Source organism: Hyaena hyaena, unplaced genomic scaffold, assembly GCF_003009895.1.
Source record: "Hyaena hyaena isolate Hyena2069 unplaced genomic scaffold, ASM300989v1 scaffold_1015, whole genome shotgun sequence".
NCBI classification, from domain to species: domain Eukaryota; kingdom Metazoa; phylum Chordata; class Mammalia; order Carnivora; family Hyaenidae; genus Hyaena; species Hyaena hyaena.
The window spans coordinates 82,197-101,837 of record NW_024081652.1 but is presented as its reverse complement, the minus strand read 5'-3'; the positions used below and the strand labels follow the sequence as shown (position 1 = coordinate 101,837).

Sequence of the window (19,641 nt, the reverse complement as noted above, 5' to 3'; positions counted from 1 at the left end):
CAGCCCTTTGGAACGCCTGGGTGGCTTAGTCGGTTACACATCCGACTTTGGCTCAGGTCATGATCTCATGGTTCATGAGTTTGAGCCCCATGTCAGGCTCTGTGCTGACACCTCAGAGCCTGAAGCCTGCTTCACATTCTGCTGTCTATCTCTTTCTCTAAAAAATAAACATTAAAAAAAACCAAATAAACTACCACATGGGCCTCTGTATTCATTTGCCAAAACTCACTGAGTATCTGTGAGTGAAGCACTGTGCCAGTGGAGCTACACAGATGACTATGACATTGCCCTTCACTCTGAAGAGCTCCAAGTCCGGAAGGGAAACAAGGAGTGATAATGCAGAATGACAAATACTGTTAGAGTCATTTCAAAAACTCTCTTCCTACTTCTCAGCATCATGTCTCTCACACTCCTCTACTAACTCTTCCCCTTATCTGCTCCTTATGGTCCAGTCTTCTCTGGGATCCTTCTCTTTGCAGGCCGTCTGAGTGATCTCAGTCATCCCCACAGCAATGCTCAGATTTCTCTCTTGAGCTTCATACCTATGTATCCACTGCAAGCTAAGTGTCTATCCATACTTGTCTATCCAATATCTAACTTAAACCTATGTATCCATAATATAATTTTATACTGAATTTTTAGTATTTCCCCACCAATGAGCTTCATGTCTGATGGCCCTTTCACAGTATTACCATGTCCATACTGTTATACAAAATAGCAACACTGGATTTATCTTAATCTCCTCTCTCCATGTCAACCCCCAACAGTCATTATATTAATATTTCTATCACTTTAACACTTGTCTTTCTGTGTACCTCTGATGCTACTGTAGCCTTAGTTCAGACTTTCATGATCTCTAAATGCCACATTGCAATATTTATCTATTATGAGTTTTCCTAGCTTTAAACTCTACAAATTTAACATATCCATTGCTTCCAGAGTGATCTTCCTAAAATGAAAGTTTGGTCATGACAGTCCTTGATTTAAAGCTTTTTATTTCCGATTATTATAGACCTCAGTAGGGTGTACCAAATCTGAAAACAGTTTGATTAAAGCACCTTCTCTCTTGCCAAGCCCCTTGTCACCCTTATTTCATCTTGCTCAATCAGTCATTTACATTTCCTCTAACATGGTATATTTTTTCACACCACCGTGTTTAGGCTCAGGCTACTGCTCCATTTGTCAAAATGCCTGTCCTTCCTCCCTCTTGTCCTTGTCATGGTTCACCTGGTAAACAGCTCAGCTTTCAGTACCTAGACCAAAATTCCCTTGAGCTATATGGCCCTTTCTAGGGTGGAGGTATGTAAATAAATAACTATAAAGAAGAGAAAATAAGTCTCCTATGACAAATTTCAAAAATATCAAAGTTGACTTCAGAAGAGGTATTATCAGAAATGAAGGTTAATATTAACTAAAGACAAGTGAGTCAATTTACGAAGACACATAACAATCCTAAATATGAACAAACCTAGAAAATGACCTTCAAAATACATGAAGAAAAATTGATAGAATTGAAAGGATAAATACAAATCCATAATTCTAGTTTATCACTCTGCTTTCAGAAACTGATATAACTGGGAGAAAGTAGTATTAAGTAGGGATATAGAAGATCTAAATAACATTATACTCCAGCTAGCCCCAATTCTGATTTTTGGAACGCTCCAGCCACTGACAGCAGAATACATATTCTTTCCAAGTGCACATGGAACATTCACAAGGAGACACCTTATTCTGGACCATAAAACAAACCTACACAAATGTAAAACAACTGAAATCATCCAAAGCATGTTTTCTGATCATTACAGAATTAAACTATATATCACTTAAAGAAAGATACCTGTAAAGTCCCCTAAATGTTTGGAAGTAATGGCTCTATGAGTTAAATGGAAACTAGAAAATATTGTGAAGAAAATGAAAATTCAACTTATTAAAATTTGTAGGACACAACTAAAGCAGCGCTTAGAGGGAAACTTATAGCATAACATGGTTATATCAAAAGAGAAAGATCTCAATTTAGTGATATAAATTTCTACCTTTAAAAACTAGAATAGGGACGCCTGGGTGGCTCAGTCAGTTAAGCATCCAGCTTTGGCTTAGGTCATGATCTCACTGTTTGTGTGTTCGAGCTCCGTGTCAGGCTCTGTGCTGACAGTTCAGAGCCTGGAGCCTGTTTCAGATTCCGTATCTCCCTCTCTCTCTGACCCTCCCCTGCTCATTCTGTCTCTCTCTCAGAAATAAATAAAACATTTAAAAAATTTTCAAGACAAAACTAGAATACAAGGAGCAAATTAAGCTCAAAGTAAGCAGAAGGATACAGAGGAACTAGAACAAGGAAAACAATTTTGAAATAGAAGAACAAAGTTAGAGGACTCACACTACCTGATATCAAGATTTACTATAAAGTTCGGGGCGCCTGGGTGGCTTAGTCGGTTAAGCGTCCGACTTTCGCTTGGGTCATGATCTCGCGTTCGTGGGTTCGAGCCCCGCGTCGGGCTCTGTGCTGACTGCCAGCTCAGAGCCTGGAGCCTGTTTCAGAGTCTGTGACTCCCTCTCTCTTTGACCTTCCCCTGCTCATGCGCTCTCTCTCTCTCTCCTAGAAATAAATAAAACATTAAAAAAAAAACCTTAATGAAAAAAAAATTTACTATAAAGTTCTAGGTACCAAGATAGTATAGCATTTACAAAAGAATAGACACATAGATTAATGGCATAGACTGGAGAGTCTAAAAATACACTCATAAAATACACTCATACATGTGTGGCCAATTGATTTTTATCAAAGGTGCAAAGCAAATTCAATGGAGAAAGGATAGTCTTTTCATCAAATGGTGCTGGAATGACTAGGCATCCACATGCAACAGCTCTCAACTTTTACATGACATGTTATACAGAAATTAAAATGGATTATTGAACTAAATAAAAAATCACAATACGTTTAGAAGAGAACATAGAAAATAATCTTTGTGACTTTGTGTTAGGTGCAGAAATAATATTTATAAAAGAAGATACAATACGAAAGCAATGTTTATAAAAGAAAAAGAGATAAATGGCATCTTTTCTCAAAATTAAAAGTTTTCCTCTGAAAAACACGATGTTAAGAAAATGGAAAGACAATCCACAGATTGAAAGAAGATATTTGCAAATCACCTATTTGACAGGAGTATATAAAAGACTCCCATGACTTAAGAAAAAGAAACAACTGAATTTTAAAAATGGGCAATTTTAACATTTTACCAAAGAAGAAAAGTGAATAGCAAATAAACATATGAAAAGATTCTCAGCATTGTTAGTTATTAAGAAAATAAGTATTAAAATCATAATTTTATATATATATATATAATGTTTATTTTTTGGGAGAGCGAGCTAGCGTGAGCACAAGCCGGGAAGGGGTAGAGAGAGGGGGACGGAGGACCTGAAGCGGGCTCTCTCCTCGAAGAGCTCAAATTCATGAATCACGAGATCATGACCTGAGCTGAAGTCGGATGCTTAACCTACTGAGCCACCCAAGAGCCCCTGAAAACAATTTTTTTTAAACCTTACAATACCAAGTGCTAGGATATAGCTCAAGCACCAAATTGGAAGCGGTTTGGGCTACCCCACTGTCAGCAGTACTGGGGAGCCAATTAGGCAGAGGTTTTTACAGAGAAGAGGAGGAAGCAAAGTAAGAATATTGTTGATTGGCTGTAGCTTAAGGTCTACTTGACTACAATTGGTTGTCCTTAGGGTTTTGAATTCATAATCTTCAGGCATTTACAGGCTTAGGTTTTAGTTTCCTTACTTAGACCTACAGTGCTTTAGAACCACCTCAGTCTAACGGACTCCTTGTTTAATGAATTTATGAGCCACAAGAAAACTTATATCCCTGACTACAGACAAATGAGGGAGGACAGGTGAGATCAGAATTGTCCAGGTGAGACTGAACTATCAACCTACAAAATCATGTAAATATTTATGTAAATATTTGTTGTTTTACCCAACAACTAAGTCATGGGGTGATTTATTGGGCATCATTAACTACATATTCAAAGAGTTTTTCATAGATGAAGTGACATTTGAATTGTTTTTTTTTTGAAGAATAAATAGGAGTTTCTTTTTCTTTTCTCTATTTTTTTTTCTTTTTTTGAAGGTTTTTTGGAGGGTGTGGGGGCAGGCGTCATGAAAAATACTCCCAGTCTATTCTGTCTGTGGCAAATTGGTCTCATAGTGGTTGCAGGTCATTCCAGTTAGTTTTTCCTTTAAGCCATTGAGAAAATAGTACAGGATCATCTAAAATGAAGCAGAGAGTCCCTGCCTTAATGGAAAGATGCCTCGTGTACCAAGGAAAGAGCAGAAAAAAGGCATGAGAATTGGTGCCTCCTGGGCTAAAGCAGAGACTACTAAAAATTTTACTGCCAGTACCACCCTATGGTATTTAACCACACAATGCCTGATTTTGTTACTTAACTTTTCCTGTTTTGATGCATTGTTGTCATGCTAGGATTGGGTAATTGTAAGGTTCAAAAGTAGAGAGTAAGTTTATCTTCTATATCTAAGTCTCTTCCTACAGAATGAGCATAGTCCTTGTCACTTAGATGATAAAAGAAAAAAAAAAGATTTAGAGTAAATAGGGTTCTTGGAGGGTCAGGTATTTTCCAGATTTTCCATAGCCATCAGCTCCCAGAATGGGTGTTGCCACTTTAATTGTGGTGTCCTGGCTGAAGGCCAGGACTTAATTGTTGATGACCCATCCTTTTCTGCTAGCCACTGTTAAGTACAGCGGGTTCACAAAAAAGTTCAGGGAAGTTCTTAAGAAGCTAGATGTGTTGGTGCTGGAGGTTCAGTGCTCATAGCCCTACACAAGGCAGGATGGCAAGGTTACCTTGCAGGAAGCCAGCAACCAAAATCTGTTTGCTCACCTCCTGGACACTGAGCTTCACTTGAATTCTGTTTCATATTTGCCCATGGGTGTTTTAAGGTTCATCCTATTGCCCTGGGTCAACTGTCTCAAGGATTTCCCCCAATCTTCTTCATTTGTACATATATGCTCATTGTATTTTTAAAAAAATATTTTTCTTTTCCTATTATCTTAGAGAAAGAGAGAGAGAGAGAGAGCACACGTTGAGGAAAGGGGCAGAGAGAGGGGAAGAGAATCCCAAGCAAGCTCCACACTTAGTGCTGAGCCAGATGCAGGGATCACGAGCTGAGCTGAGATCAAGAGTCAGATACTAAACTGACTGAGCCACCCAGATGCCCCTTTTAAAATGTTGAAACTATATAAAGTTATAAAGAAGAAAATAAAAATTATCAATTTTCCAACAACCTAGAAGTAATAACATTTGTTCAATGAGTATAACATTCTGGTATATATTTGTCATATATATTATAGTGTGTGAGTAAATGGGTGCACGTGTGCATATGTTTCATGAGTATAACATCTTGGTATATATTTGTCATATATATTGTAGTGTGCAGGTATATGTGTGCCGTTGTGCACATGTGTATACATTTCATGCTGTTCAAACTTGTTACCAATTGACAATGTCCTATAAACGTCTTTACATCTTTCATTGTCAATATGCTTCCACTACATTTTGACATTTGTCTATTTCATTGTGTACCATGATTCATAAAAACAATCCATTTTCCCTGGCTGTTTAGATTGTTTCCATGTTTTGTTTATTATCAGCAATATATTTATAATGCCTTTGTAAGGACACACGGGTGGCTCAATCTGTTAAGTGTTCATTTTCAGCTCAGGTTATGATCTCATGGTTTGTGAGTTCAAGCCCAGCATCAGATCCTCTGTCCCCTTCTTTCTGCCCCTACCCTGCTCGCACTCGGTCACACTTTCTCTCAAAAATAAACACTAGAATAAATTTATAATGCCTTTATAGATGTATTTTGGGGAACATCTATGACTTTGGCTTGGGGTATATCAAATATGTGTGAATTTTCTCAGCTAAAGGATATGCATCTGTGGCTTTTGCTACATATTTGTGATACTGGTCTCTAGATGTGTGATACCAGTGTATTAGTAACATTGTATACTTTCCATACCTCTTCACATTTTTAATGGTCCATTGATATTTTTATTAATCTGTTTCAAAGATGTTTAATGTGTTCTAAAGATATCTTTTCATATAGTAAGTGCAAAAACAAGAGAACAGAAAACAACAAATCAGCCAGGTGCCTTGTTTGTTTTCTCGTTGCTGGTTTGGCTTTCTTTTTTGTTCTGCTATAAGTAATGTCTGGAAAAATAAAATTAAACTGAGTGAGCTTGACTCATGAGGAAGCCTCTTTTCATTTCCCTGGAGCAAGGCTGTGGAGCACACACAGGTCCTGATATTAGTTATTACTATTTTGGAAGCACAATGAGAAGTAACTACATTTCTCAATGTTATCAAACTTTTTCCATTATCTGTCCAAGTTTCATTTCATATACTTTCCTAAGGTCTGAGTATACCATGTTGGTGTTTATGATATTTCCCATGTTTCTTTTTATCTACTTTTTTGCACGTTGTGGTCTAAAGATGAACTATGCAAAACAGAGTCATACATTAAACTTGCAAAAATTGGAAGCCAGGATCAGGATTCTAATACTCTCTTGGCTACCCATAGCTGAGCACATTACTTAGACTGTGTGAGACCTCATTTCCACATTGCAAATAGCTCTATATAACAGTTCAGGGGTGATGGTGGTAGCTGTGGATAGGGAAAGAATTTGTAGAGAGCTTTTATTAAATACTACTTTGTGCCAATTACTGTGTATATGTTATCTCACTAAATAGACATTATTTCCCTTTATTTAATTTTTTATTTATTAAAATTTTTTTTAATGTTTATTTAATTTTTGAGAGAGAGACAGAGTGTGAGCAGGGGAGGGGCAGAGAGAAAGGGAGACACAGAATCCAAAGCAGGCTCCAGGCTCTGAGATGTCAGCACAGAGGCCTATGTGAGGCTTGAATCCATGAACCATGAGATCATGGCCTGAGCCAAAGTTGGAGTGAGCCACCAAACGCCCCTCCCCTCATTGAAAGGTGAGGAATCTGAGGTTCAGGGATGTGAATTGCACAGGTCATACAGAGAGTCAATTACAGCTGTAACATGGAATCTAGGTTTGCCTGATTCCAAAGCCTTTTCTATGTGTGAGCATAGGAGTAATAATGAAAGTATTTTCATTTATTACCTCATGAAGTATTTATTTAAGACCCACTACATGCCAAACACCATGGTCAGGTCTGAGAATTCAGTGATGAATAAGTTAGATGTCGTTTCTAACTTATGAAGATTATAGTCAGCTGGGGGGAAAGAGACATTAAAAGGACAAGGACACAAAAGTATGATTACCACCTGTGATTAGTACCATGAACAAAAGGGCACGATGCTGTAAGAGAATGGGGGAAACCTAATTTTTTTCTCAAATAGTTTATTGTCAAGTTGGTTTCCATATAACACCCAGTGCTCATCCCAACAAGTGCCGTCTTCCATGCCTATCACCCCCTTTCCCCTCTTCCCCACTCCCATCAGCCCTCAGTTTGTTCTCAGCATTCAAGAGTCTCTCATGGTTTGCCTCCCTCCCTCTCCCCCACTATTTTTCCCCTTCTCCTCCCCCATGGTCCTCCGTTAAGTTCCTCCTAATCCACTTATACGTGCAAACATATGGTATCTGTCCTTCTCTGCCTGACTTATTTCGCTCAGCATAACACCCTCTAGTTCCATCCATATTGCTACACATGGCCAGATTTCACTCTTTCTCATTGCCATGAGTATTCCATTGTATAAAGATACCACATCTTCTTGATCTATTCATCAGTTGATGGACACTTAGGCTCTTTCCATGTTTTGGCTATTGTTGAGAGTGCTGCTATGAACATTGGGGTACATGTGCTCCTATGCCTCAGCATTTCTGTATCCCTTGGGTAAATTCCTAGCAGTGCTACTGCTGGGTCATAGGGGTGTTCTATTGTTAATTTTTTGAGGAACCTCCATACTGGGGGAAACATAATTTGGATTGAACAGTCAGAGAAGACTTTTCTGAGTCTAAAGGGATAGCTTGGAGTTCATCAGGCAAAGATGGGAAGATGATTTCAACCTGTCAGGTGGATGGAGCTGCTAAGGGTGGAGAGCTGATCCAGCTGGCCCCCACCAAGTCTCTTCAGGGAATGGAGTTGCCCTTACGTTGGCCATAGCCAGCTTTCTAGAGAAGGGTTGTGGCATGTCCAAGTATGTGGTATTTCCTTAATACGTTATGTACTGGGGAGAGTCCTGTCCAGACGTGGAAGTGGCCTCTCCCTTCCCTTGGAAATTCTGGCATGCCATCCAGTTTTGCAACTTCCCAACGTGTTGCCAGTCAGCTCTGCTGACCTATTGGCCCCGCAGTGCATGGAGAATCTCATATTATTGTTTCTTGATTGGTTCTTCATGTTCTAACATCCACAGGGCAGAAAGTTGGAGCAGAGAATATTTGGCCATGTTTGTCCACAGTAATCTTCACTTTACACCTGGAATTTACATGCTAATGATTCAGATATCCCAGAGAAAAGTTGCTCAGCCTTTTGCCTAGCTATATAATCATAGGCTCAGGAAATTTAGCAGTTGTTTATTAAATAGACTCCATACTCTGCACAGCATTAGAAAGGATTACATGGAAGATGAGATTAAACTACATAGCTCTTGTGGATAATGGAGTAACACTGCCTTTTCTAAAATGAGCAACATTATTGGGTTACAGAGTACAGAATGAAACCAAGTCACCCATTCTGAAGAAAGGAAGGAGTGAGAACTTAACAGTTCACAGTACAAGTAGATCTTTCTGGAGAAGCGGGGATGAAAGAAAATGAGGTGCTTTTCTGAATAACAGAGAGAGGCAGCCCAGAAAAGGAAGCAAGGTAGAAGCATCCTTGGCCCACACGAAGTAGCCAACGGGAGGGAATATGAGCAATGACTTCCTTGTGTGGCCATCAAGCACAAACAGAGGAAGCTGTGGCTGAGGAGACAGGTGCCCTGGAATTTGTTTATTTCCAAGGCTTTCCATTGCCACTCCATATGGCCTGGGGCTGGTGGACCTCACAAAGTCTCAGCCACCATGTTCTTAAAATAGAGTGCATTTGTGACCTTCCCAGATTTGGCAGTGACAGAGACACAAAGCTAGCATCTTTTCTGAACAGCCCAGAGGAAAGGACCTAGAAACCTAGGAAGAGATGCTGTAAGGGACAGCTTAGTCATTTAGACTTACAAGCTGTTACAATTGGAGGGAAATTAGTCACATCCAGTATAAACCCTTCATTTTACAGTTGAGGAAACTGAGGCCTACTGATGGGAAATGACTCGTCCAAGGCCTCACAGGAACAACAGAGCAGGGACTGGAGCCCAGAATCCCTAATTCCTAGTCTGGTTTGTTACAAAATCAGACATAAAGCCGTCTCATAAGATGAGAGAATGGCTTTCTAGAGAAATCGCTTGGGACCGAAATCAGAGATTGAAGGGAAAGACTCAAGGAAATGAATATATTAACATTTAACGAAAACCTTCGATGAATAAGGCACTGTGCCAGCCTCATTTAATCCTCTCTAAAAACCCCACATTGGAGATAATAGTGCTGTTGTAACAGCTGTTGAAACTGAGAATCAGAGAGATGAAGTAAACATGTGGCTGAGTAAGTAGCTGAACCCAGGTCTGCTTGCAAATAGCCTGCTCAGGGTGCCTGAGTGGCTCAGTCAGTTAGGCATCGGCTCTTGATTTCAGTGCAGGTCATGATCTCATGGTTTGTGGGTTTGACCTACGCGTTGGGCTCTGTGCTGAGGGTGAGGATGGAGCCTGCTTGGGGTTCTCTCTCTTCCTCTCTCTCTGCCTCTCCCCTGCTCTCAATCTCTCAAGATAAACAAGTAAACTTAAAAAAAATAAATAAAGCCTGCACTTTTCACCCCTGCTGGAAATATCCATTGGTTCTCAAGTCATCACTGATGTGGTAAAACCTGGGACAGAAATGAGGCAAGATCAGCGGCATGTGCGTTTTCCTGTGATGAGCAGTGAAAGCAGGCGCAGACGGCTCTTTCCTCAGACTCGGACATGAAGGTAGGGTGGACGGGAATAATGACACCCTATTCTGAAATTATAGTTTGTGTTATGAAGAAGCTATATTCTGGATAAATTTAAGATTCCTGATCTCATTTTAGATATGGTTATTCCAAAAGCTGTTTTTTCTTTTGGCCTGTGTACTCTCTGTGCTCTTAGGAATGCTATTTTTATCCCAAATCAAATCATTTACATTTGGTTTTGACACAGGTTATTTTTAAGGTTTTGTATATAATTTGCTTCTGGAACACTGTTGGCCAAGAACCATGAAATCCCTTTCATTACTAAAATCCTTCTAGGCCAAGTTCTTTAAGAAATGAGATCACCTTCAGATGAATTGTTAGCAAAAATTAAAGCTATAGCCAGTAGCATAGATACGTTTGGGCTCTTGGCCAAGAAACAAACCATGTGTGTGAAAGAAAACAGGCTAACAGTTCTGGACTCTGGTCTCCGTGGCTGCATTGCACATTGACCTCACCGGTAATTATCCAAATTAATTGCCTTTCGGGTTGTGTTCTCTCATCACGGAAACCTTCCTTTCCCAATTCAATCCACGTGGGTTAAAATGAGAAAACAAAAACAAAAATTCCTCCCCATACCCAAAATCCCCTTCTGTCAGGGATCCCAGGTGGACCCGGGAGAGCTGTTGGAGGCTGAGAAGGGCTGGTCATCACTGCATACCACACGTAGGTGGAGGGCTGTTATTCTATTTCCCGCCTAAGAGAGGATACCCCTATTGTTTCTGAAAACGCTGACCAGGACCCACACTTCCAACAAAAATTCCTCTATCCCCACAACAGCAGCAAAAGCAGCAGCAGAAGCAACAGCAATAGAGAAGTGTTTTGATGAATTGCAAGATGGATAGGGCTTTGAGTGCCCCCAGCCCTGCTGATACCAAATGCCTTTAAGATACAGCCTTTCCCATCCTAATCTACAAAGGAAACAGGAAAAAGGAACTTAAAACTCCCTGCGCTCAGACAGAAATGAGACTGTTACAGCCTGCTTCTGTGCTGTTCCTTCTTGCCTCTGACTTGTAAACAGGACCCAGTAGAACATGCGAATGGAAAGTCACAAACCTCTTGGTGTCTGAAAGGATCCTTGGGGCCTCATGCACATCTGCGGAAACTGGATGGAGAGATTTGGGGAAGCATGGACTCTTTAGCCGGCTTAGTTCTCTATGGAGTCAGCTTGCTCCTTTCTGGTAAGGTTTGGCTTTGTTTTTGTTTTTTTTTTTTTTTTTAATCTTTTTAGTTTTTTAGTTCTTTCTTTTCTTCTTTTTTTTTTTTTCAAGATAGAGTTAATGATACTGGGCTTTCTCACCAGTGTTTAGCGCTGCTTAACAAGGGACCGCTGTGTTATAGGCACTTTTTCTCTAGGACTTTCCATTTAATAGATGTGAGGAATAAAATGCAATGTCTTTGTGGCTTGGAACTGATTTTTTCGGGAGTTTCCCGTCTGCGTATTTGCCCCCTGTGTTGCCACAGTCTATGAGAACTGATCAGGTAACTTTATTTGTAGAGACTCACTTACTCTGGCACATTATTTCATTCTTCCTCATTTGAGATTGTTGCCTTATTTAAAAAACAAAAAAAAAAAAGAAATCCAGTTACCGGCTTCAAAATAAATCTTCCATAATTTTAAACAAATGAAATTCATGCAGAGAATTATGAGGACACACTTAAGGCATTGTATAGATTGTCATTTTTAAAGGAGAACAAAGATGGTTTTCTATAAAGATCTTCTATCCACATCCTATTTTTTAAAAAAAATTTTAATGTTTATTATTTTTTTAGAGAGAGAGAACTAGTGGGGGAGGGACAGCGGAGAGGGAGACCCAGAATTCGAAGCAGGCTCCAGGCTCTATCTAAGCTGTCAGCACAGAGCCCTACATGGGGCTCGAACCCTCGAACCACGAGATCATGACCTGAGCCGAAATCGGACGCTTAACTGACTGAGCCACCCAGGGGCTCCATCCATATCCCATTTTAATTAAAGCAACCAAAAGTTAGACTTTTTGGTTTTTTATTAGAGCTTGGGTCATGGCTATATAATTATTTTCTCTTTTGTTAAAAAAATATTTGGCATGAAGTAATTTATAAGACCTTTATTGGCCTAGTAAAATGAAAGTTGGGGCATTTATCCAGATCGCTGGGAACCGGAGAAGATCGAAGCCTGTTGAAGGGCTGAGGAATGGTTGACTTGCATGTTTTCAGATGTGGTGGGTCCGTTGCCGAGAATTTCCACACAGTGGCATGCCTCCGATGCTCACCCACCCTGTGGACCCTTGTCTGAAAGTGGTATCCAAACCTGAAGTACAAATTACAACTCAAATCTTCTTAGGTCTCTCCCTTTCAGTTTGAAAACATTCTAATTAGTGTAATGATGATAGAATTGATACTGGAAATGGAATTGGGCAAACATACTGAATTGAATGTTGCAGGCTATATTATATTAGTAGAATTTGATTCAAACGTACACATAAGTATGTGTTGCATTATTTTCATGTTTTCCTATATGTTTGGAATATTATCAAATACTCAAAAAATTAATCCAATAAGGTTACAGAATTGCATGTAACTTGTTTATAACTTTTCAGATCACTTTCAACACCTAATTATATTGAGGATTTAATCATCTTTTGAGACTAAGAATGTGTAATGTCAATTGCTGAGATGTTTTCAGTATTTTTGTAGAAATTATTTATATTAACATAGAAATGTCAATATCTCCTGTAATTTGCATCATTAAACCAAAGAATTATCATGATTCCATTTTTGTTTGGCTTTTTTGTATGTCTGTGTGACATACTTATCAGTAACATGAAATCTGGAACTAATTCTACACCAGGGATTCTAGTAATGCAAAGCCCAGGATCTACCATTGCTCTGAGATATTTTGTAAGTTAAATCACCTGCACGCATGCGTATGCCAACACACACACAGTTTTAATTCACTTTTTGCCCCTCAAAGTGACTGTGTCATGGCTCTTGGCAGTCTAGGCTTAGAAGAGTTGTTATAAAGTCAGACAAAAATATTATGTGGTTGAAATAGTTGCTCTGTGTCTAGACCTTAGTTCTGTGGAAACATAGCCCCGGCTTTAACGGGGAGAGGCCCAAGGAGAGAGATTTCATCCTCCTATTGAAAAGGAAAGGTGACACTAGCAGGGTTGTTGTGTGGGGTAGGTCTGTCATATTGGAATCCTAACTTCCCTTCCCAGTGTAACCCTCCATGGACATGCATACACAAGGCTTGGTAATTGCAACAAGAATCTAGCATGATTATGTCTCCGAGCATAGGAGCCCATTCTTTACACCAAAGTCCACTGGTAGACCACAGTAATGGAGCAAGGGAATTATGGATTATGGGTTTTTCTCTTTATTCCAATGGGTTATTTGATTCTTTTTTTTGTAACAAATAAGACTGATAAAATATGTCACATTTGTCTCAGTGAAGGTGGACTTGGGTGGCAGATACCCATAAGAGGTTTGGAAGAGGTGTATAATTTTCAGAAGACTTCCCCAACCTACCTAGATTCTGGTACATTCCCCTCCCAATTGAGATCACAGCCAATTTCAGCTTACAAACAAGTTCTAATAAACACACTAGCTTTTTCCTACTCCCCCATCCTCACCAAACCAGGCTGTTCTCTCTAAAGAGTTGTATATATAGAAATACAAAATAAAACAAATTACTCTTTCTGTTTTATAATAGTATGCCCTATATGATCAACACTGACCCACTGGGAAGTCTCTTGTAGAATGCCTTCATATCCCTTTGTTGTTTCATTGGACATTTTAAACAACAACCTGGGTTCAGAGATAGTGGATATCTTATCTGGAATGACAGTGGAAATTCGGTTATAAGGTCAGGGAAGTGGTCCCAGATGGAAGCTTCTCATTAGGGCTGGTCTTGGAAGGCTATATTGAGTCTGAGTAATCAAGGGTGGAGGTCTAGAAGCTGGGACCAGAGACACACCTGGGAATTATTCACACAGGGAGGAGTTTTGCTTTCTTCACAGATGCTCCCTCCTAAGCATTGTCTCTGTTGGAAATGTCAGCATTTCCCTTTCAGCTCTATGCTGGGAGAGCTTCCTGTAAGAGTTCCAATTCTTCTAAGACATCCCTCCAGGAGGGAAGGACTCTTCCAAGTCCATTTTAGAAGACTGTGCTATGTCCTCTGGGAGATTCATATGGGTGGGCTCCAAATTTTTCTTACATTATCTATTTGACTACTCCTAAAAAGATATGTATGTAATTGTGTAGCCCACTTATTCCCTGTAGATGGCTCATTGGTTAGAGCACAGAAGCTGGTTTCAAATGATTTCTGAGACTGGATGAGTGGACCAAACCCAAAAGAAAGCACTTCAAAATGGATGAATGTAAAGTTATGAGTTTGGTTTTAGTAAATGTATGTATGTATGTTCAGTGTGAGAGAGACTTGGTTTGTTGAATTTTCTTTTCTGAAATTTTTAAAAAAAATTTTTAAGTTTACTTATTTATTTTGAGGGAGAAAGAGAAAGCAAGTGGGGGAGGGGCAGAGGGAGGCAGAGAGTGAATTCCAAGCAGGCCTTGCCCTGTCAGCATAGAGCCTGATGTGAGGCTCAAACTCCCTAACCTCTAGATCATGACCTGAGCTGAAACCAAGAGTCAGACACTTAACCAACTGAGCCACTCAGGTGCCCTTGATTATTGAAATTTCTAGTGAATAACTCCTGCATTTTGGTGATACCCAAAATTCATAGATGCCACCATGTCTTCTGCTTGCTAAAAAAGTAATCTATAAGCTGCAATAAGGTCCAAATTAGAAATGGCAATCACTATAGTGCTCAGAGAATATCCATTAAATACTGAAGACATTGAGAAATTTGGCAGTAAACATAGTGGGCAAGCAGGAAGGTAAGTGTTTTCTATGGGAATTTTTAGCCAGGGAAAAGAGACGAAGACCAGTATTTTTAAGGGTTTCCATATACAAGAAACCAGAGATAGACATTGTTATTTTGCCAGATCTAGGATAGAGGGGGAGAGTTTGGCTTTATTGATGGAAACATTTTAAAAAGTGTATCACCATCCCCATGAAGGGTGAGCTCCCACACGGGAAAGTGTTCAGGCATAGGTTGGGTGATACCTATCAGGAACATCTAATGAATGCAGAGTGTGATGATTTCTATACTAGTCTTTCACATCCCTTCCATTTTATGAGTTCAGAAAAGCCACCAACATCTTTGCCCAATAAAACCAACTGGGTGTGTTTCCTGAATTTTAACTCAGTCAACATGACTTGTGAGAAACAAGCATACCTGCACATGTGCTATCATGTCTCTTTTGAAGCCACTCATGGGACTGAGGTGAAACTAATCAAGAATGCAGGAGAAAGATTTGAGTACGAATTGTATCTTCTTTTTTTTTAAAATGTTTTATTTATTTCTGAGAGAGACAGCATGAGCAGCAGAGGGTCAGAGAGAGAGGGAGACACAGAATCTGAAGCAGGCTCCAGACTCTGAGCTGTCAGCACAGAGCCCGATGCAGGGCTCGAACCCATGAACCGTGAGATCATGATCTGAGCCGAAGTCAGAAGCTTAACCGACTGAGCCACCCAGGCGCCCAAGAGTATGAATTGTGAAGCCACAGACCTGGGCTTAAGCTCAAATTGGATGACAATGGGAAAGTTATTTGATTTCTCAAAAATAGCATTTTCTCATCTTTTATGGATGAGGGTACCTATTTCCTAGAGTAATTATGAGGATCAGTATGGTAATGCAAGTAGAGAGCTTAACTAGTAAGAACTTTCTAAATAAATGAAATTAGTGTAATAAAAAAGGGAATGTTTCTATGAGGATCTCTGTGCTAGTACAAGAGGAGTTTAATCTTTTCCATCATGTAGGGGAGTCACTGCTCATGTAAGCAATCTCCTTCTAAAATAACTCAACTAAGTAGCACCTGGCTCAGTTGATTAAGTGTTGACTTCAGCTCAGGTCATGATCTTGGGGTTTGTGAGTTTGAGCCCCATGTCAGGCTCTGTGCTGACAGCTCAGAGTCTGGAGCCTGCTTCAGATTCTGTGTCTCCCTCTCTCTCTGCCCCTCTCCTGCTTGCTCTCTGTCTGTCTGTCTCTCAAAAATGAGAAAACATTAAACGAAATTTTTAAATAACTCAACATAATCAAATTCCTCAAATTATATGCTAGTCTCTCCCCACTTGGGCTACTATCCAGCGCTTCCCCTTACCTTCCCATTCATCCCTGCTCTTGACCCTTCTCCTTCCACCAGGCCCATATCTACAGTCTACACATTCTTTCCTTGAGGCTCTTGTTCGTGCTGTTCCATCCATTTGGAAATGACACCCTCCATGCCTGCTCTGCAAACACAGTTGAATTCAACTTGCCTGGCTCAGCTCTTCCTCATGATCTTTTTCCCTTAATTCTGAGTTTCCTTCTCATAGAGGTGGTGTCTTGAGCTTTGGGCATATAGATTAAGCTCCATTAGCCTTTAATATATTTAACAACAGATAACATCTTTTTTTAAATTCTCTATAGTACATTGCATTTAGTGTTCAGTAATCTTTTTTTTTTTTAATTTTTTTTACCACAGTAAGAAATTGTTGGTATGCCACAGCAGACCTGAAAGAAAGAATGTTCTACAAAGGGCTTTAGTCACTTTTAAATAAGAACAATAATAATAAATAATATCACAGTAGACAATATCATATAAATTGCAAGTGGTATTCACTCAAAAGGTTGGGTTATGTTAAATATACATTATGAATAAGGTCAAAAGAAAATTCCTTTGTTCCCCTAGGTGTGAGACATTAAAATACACTCATGAAAGTGGCTTTAACTAGACCTTTACCTAATACTAGGTATTGTACAGTTGTTGAATATTACCCAAAAGATATGTATACTTTTTTTTCAATAGACACTTGAGTTATTGGCCGCCTTTTGTTTATTCTTTTTTCCATTCCTTTACTCAACTATCATTTCACTCAGTGAAGACATATTGAAGATTTACTCGAAGTCAAGTCCTGTACTAGATACCAGGAATGCAAAAAAGGATGAGTCATTTTCCCCCCTTGCTAAATTCACATTTTAGTAGGAAATAAGACTATAGGCACATGAATTATATGATATTGTGATAAATGATATCCTAGGGATATATATAAAATCTAGCTTTTCAAGAGCTATAAACACTATTATTGGCTCCAATGATAAAAAAATGAAACTTTAAAATCTAAATTATATATAAATGTCTAAATGTCAAAAAACACAGAATATCAACTTCATTAGTTACTAAATTTAGTATAAATAAAATTGATAATATTTGAAATGAATCTGTAGCTTAGATGTTCCTCACTTTGCAAGAACCCCCTAAATAGTTGTGACTATTGCCAATTACTGCCACTTGTATTTATGAGTTGTTTGTAACCAAATGATTTGAAAACTAAGAAGATAAAAAGGAAAAGGGAAGAATGAACTTCCCACTAGAAGGAGCAGAGGGTGTGAAATAGCAGGTAAATGTCAAGGAAGTTGAGTAAGGCTGGAATGTAGGGTGGAAGTGGAGAATTAAGGTTGAGGTCAGATCAGGAAAGGCTTTGGAGGCCGTTTTAAGTAACTTTTACCTCATTCTGTACATGTTATGGTGTTTGTTCTATCATAGCTGATCTATATCTTGGAAAATTTACTATGATAATAGTGTGGAAGATAGGTTGAACTGGCAGAGACCATAGGCCTGAACTAATGTGGCTTTTCAACACTCTAGGAAGAAAGGCCTGGATGTACAGGGGCATTGAGAGTATTGAGGAGGTAAAAGTGTAAGAGTTGGTGATTGGTTGCATTTGGGAGATTGAGAACAATGGGAGAGAATAAGTATAGTTCCACGGTTCTGTTTTGGGTCATGGTGGTGACATTCATTGTGCTGGGAAACATGGCAGAAGGAGCTGGTTGGAGATGAGCCAGGATGGAGCAAACAGTTATTTTGTACATGTTGATTTTGAGGCTCCATGTAAAGAGCAATATTTAGCAAAATTTGGCTCTCTGAGTGTGAAGCTCAGATGAAGAAGATCAGGCAAGGACTTGAGACAAACACCCTTGGTTTATGGGAAGTGAAGGCATGGGCATGGATGTATATGAAGATAAAGTGAAGGGATGAGAAGGAGAAAGTAGCCAAGGGGAGGAAGCAGTTAGGGGATTGGTAGGAAAAGCAAATCCAATTAGATTTCTTTTCTGGAGTTTTACAGAATTGGTGTTGCAGTAGCTAAGGAAGAAGAAACTTTTAAAAAGAGGAGAGTAAGGGCACCTGGGTGACTCAGTCAGTTAAGCATCTGATTTTGGCTCAGGTCATGGTCTCATGGTTCGTGAGTTCCAGCTCCACTTCAGGTGAGCCCTGCTTCTCTCTCTCTCTCTCTCTCTCTCTCTCTCTCTCTCTCTTTCTCTCTCTCCCTCTCCCTCCCTGCCCCTTGCTCATTGTGCTCCCCCCTCAAAAAAAAAAAAAAGAGAGAGAGAGATAATAAAACAGTTTAAAAAATGTAGAGTAAGATGAGGGCAGCAGAGTGACAGCCTCTGGGTTTGGCACGGCAGCCCCAGATTACAGGTTTGTTGTTTTACAGAGAGAGAGCCAGCTGCACTCATAACAGTATCGACCAGAACTGGAAGGGATGTCAGAGGACCAGCTGGCGTCACTCCAAGCCTTCAGGAAAGGGAATGTCTAAAGTTGCCTCCCTTATTTCTGGAATTTCAAACTGATAACCCAATTCCCACCAGTCTGGCCAGACTCTTCCTTAACTCACAGCACACGTGCAGAATGTTTTTTAGATTGAGCCATGCCTCCTTTCCTCTGCATCCCACCCCCAACTACTTCTTCTTTTCCTTTAGGGAATTGGACCATCCTTCTCTTCATTTCCCAAGGCTGCAGGGGCAGATGTGGGGACATGGGTCTGCCAGATGGATAGAGTTCTGACTCTTTTCAACACACCCGTTGATGGGAGTGAGCGCATTCCTTCTGCCCGGTGGTTCCCTGTCTAACGTGGTATGGATGTGACAGGGAGCCTGTCAGGCAGCCAGATGAGGGACAGAGTGGGCGGCTGCTGTTCACTTTCTGCTTGCCACAGCCCTTGCTCTGGGCTTGACCAGTGAGGTGTATGTGGTGGTCACACCCATCTCAGCAGATCTGTCAGCTTTCCCGCTTTTGTTAGAGGGTGATATCATGCTTCCTGGGGGGAGTGCTGGAAGACAATGCTCGGCCACTTTTCTCCAGATACAATAGGCGGAGTCAGGAAGGCAGTATTGACATTGCTGGGGCTGGGGAGGCACTCACTGCTCTGCGGCCGTCAGATGGTGAACCAGCTTAACCTTGGCACACAGGGCCTGGGTTGTGCAAGGCGTCTGGCTGCAGAGCCAAAGGGGACTCCGCCCTGGGGACAGGGCTGCTTTAGACATCTGGGAATCTGGGATGGGCTTCAAATTCCGATCGCTGTGTCAAAAACAACCACAAAACAATAATAGTACCAGATAACAAAAATGACTACCGTAGATTGAATGTCTCTACGTGCCAAGTGTTTCATATGATTTTTAATAACGCACAGCACCCTTGCACAATAGAT

At 40.1% G+C, this 19,641-nt stretch overlaps 1 protein-coding gene across 1 annotated transcript in view; it reads left to right on the top strand.

The window, feature by feature from the left end:
* Nucleotides 1–9,529: 9,529 nt before the first annotated feature.
* Nucleotides 9,530–19,641, top strand: part of TEK (TEK receptor tyrosine kinase) — a gene marked incomplete at its 3' end in the record, with an annotated part of 92,304 nt that continues 82,192 nt past the window's right edge. Inside the window, exons 1-3 of the mRNA XM_039221801.1 lie at nt 9,530–9,634; nt 9,933–10,053; nt 11,095–11,254. Coding sequence (XP_039077732.1) covers nt 10,048–10,053; nt 11,095–11,254 — 166 coding nt within the window. The remainder of the gene's footprint in view (nt 9,635–9,932; nt 10,054–11,094; nt 11,255–19,641) is intronic.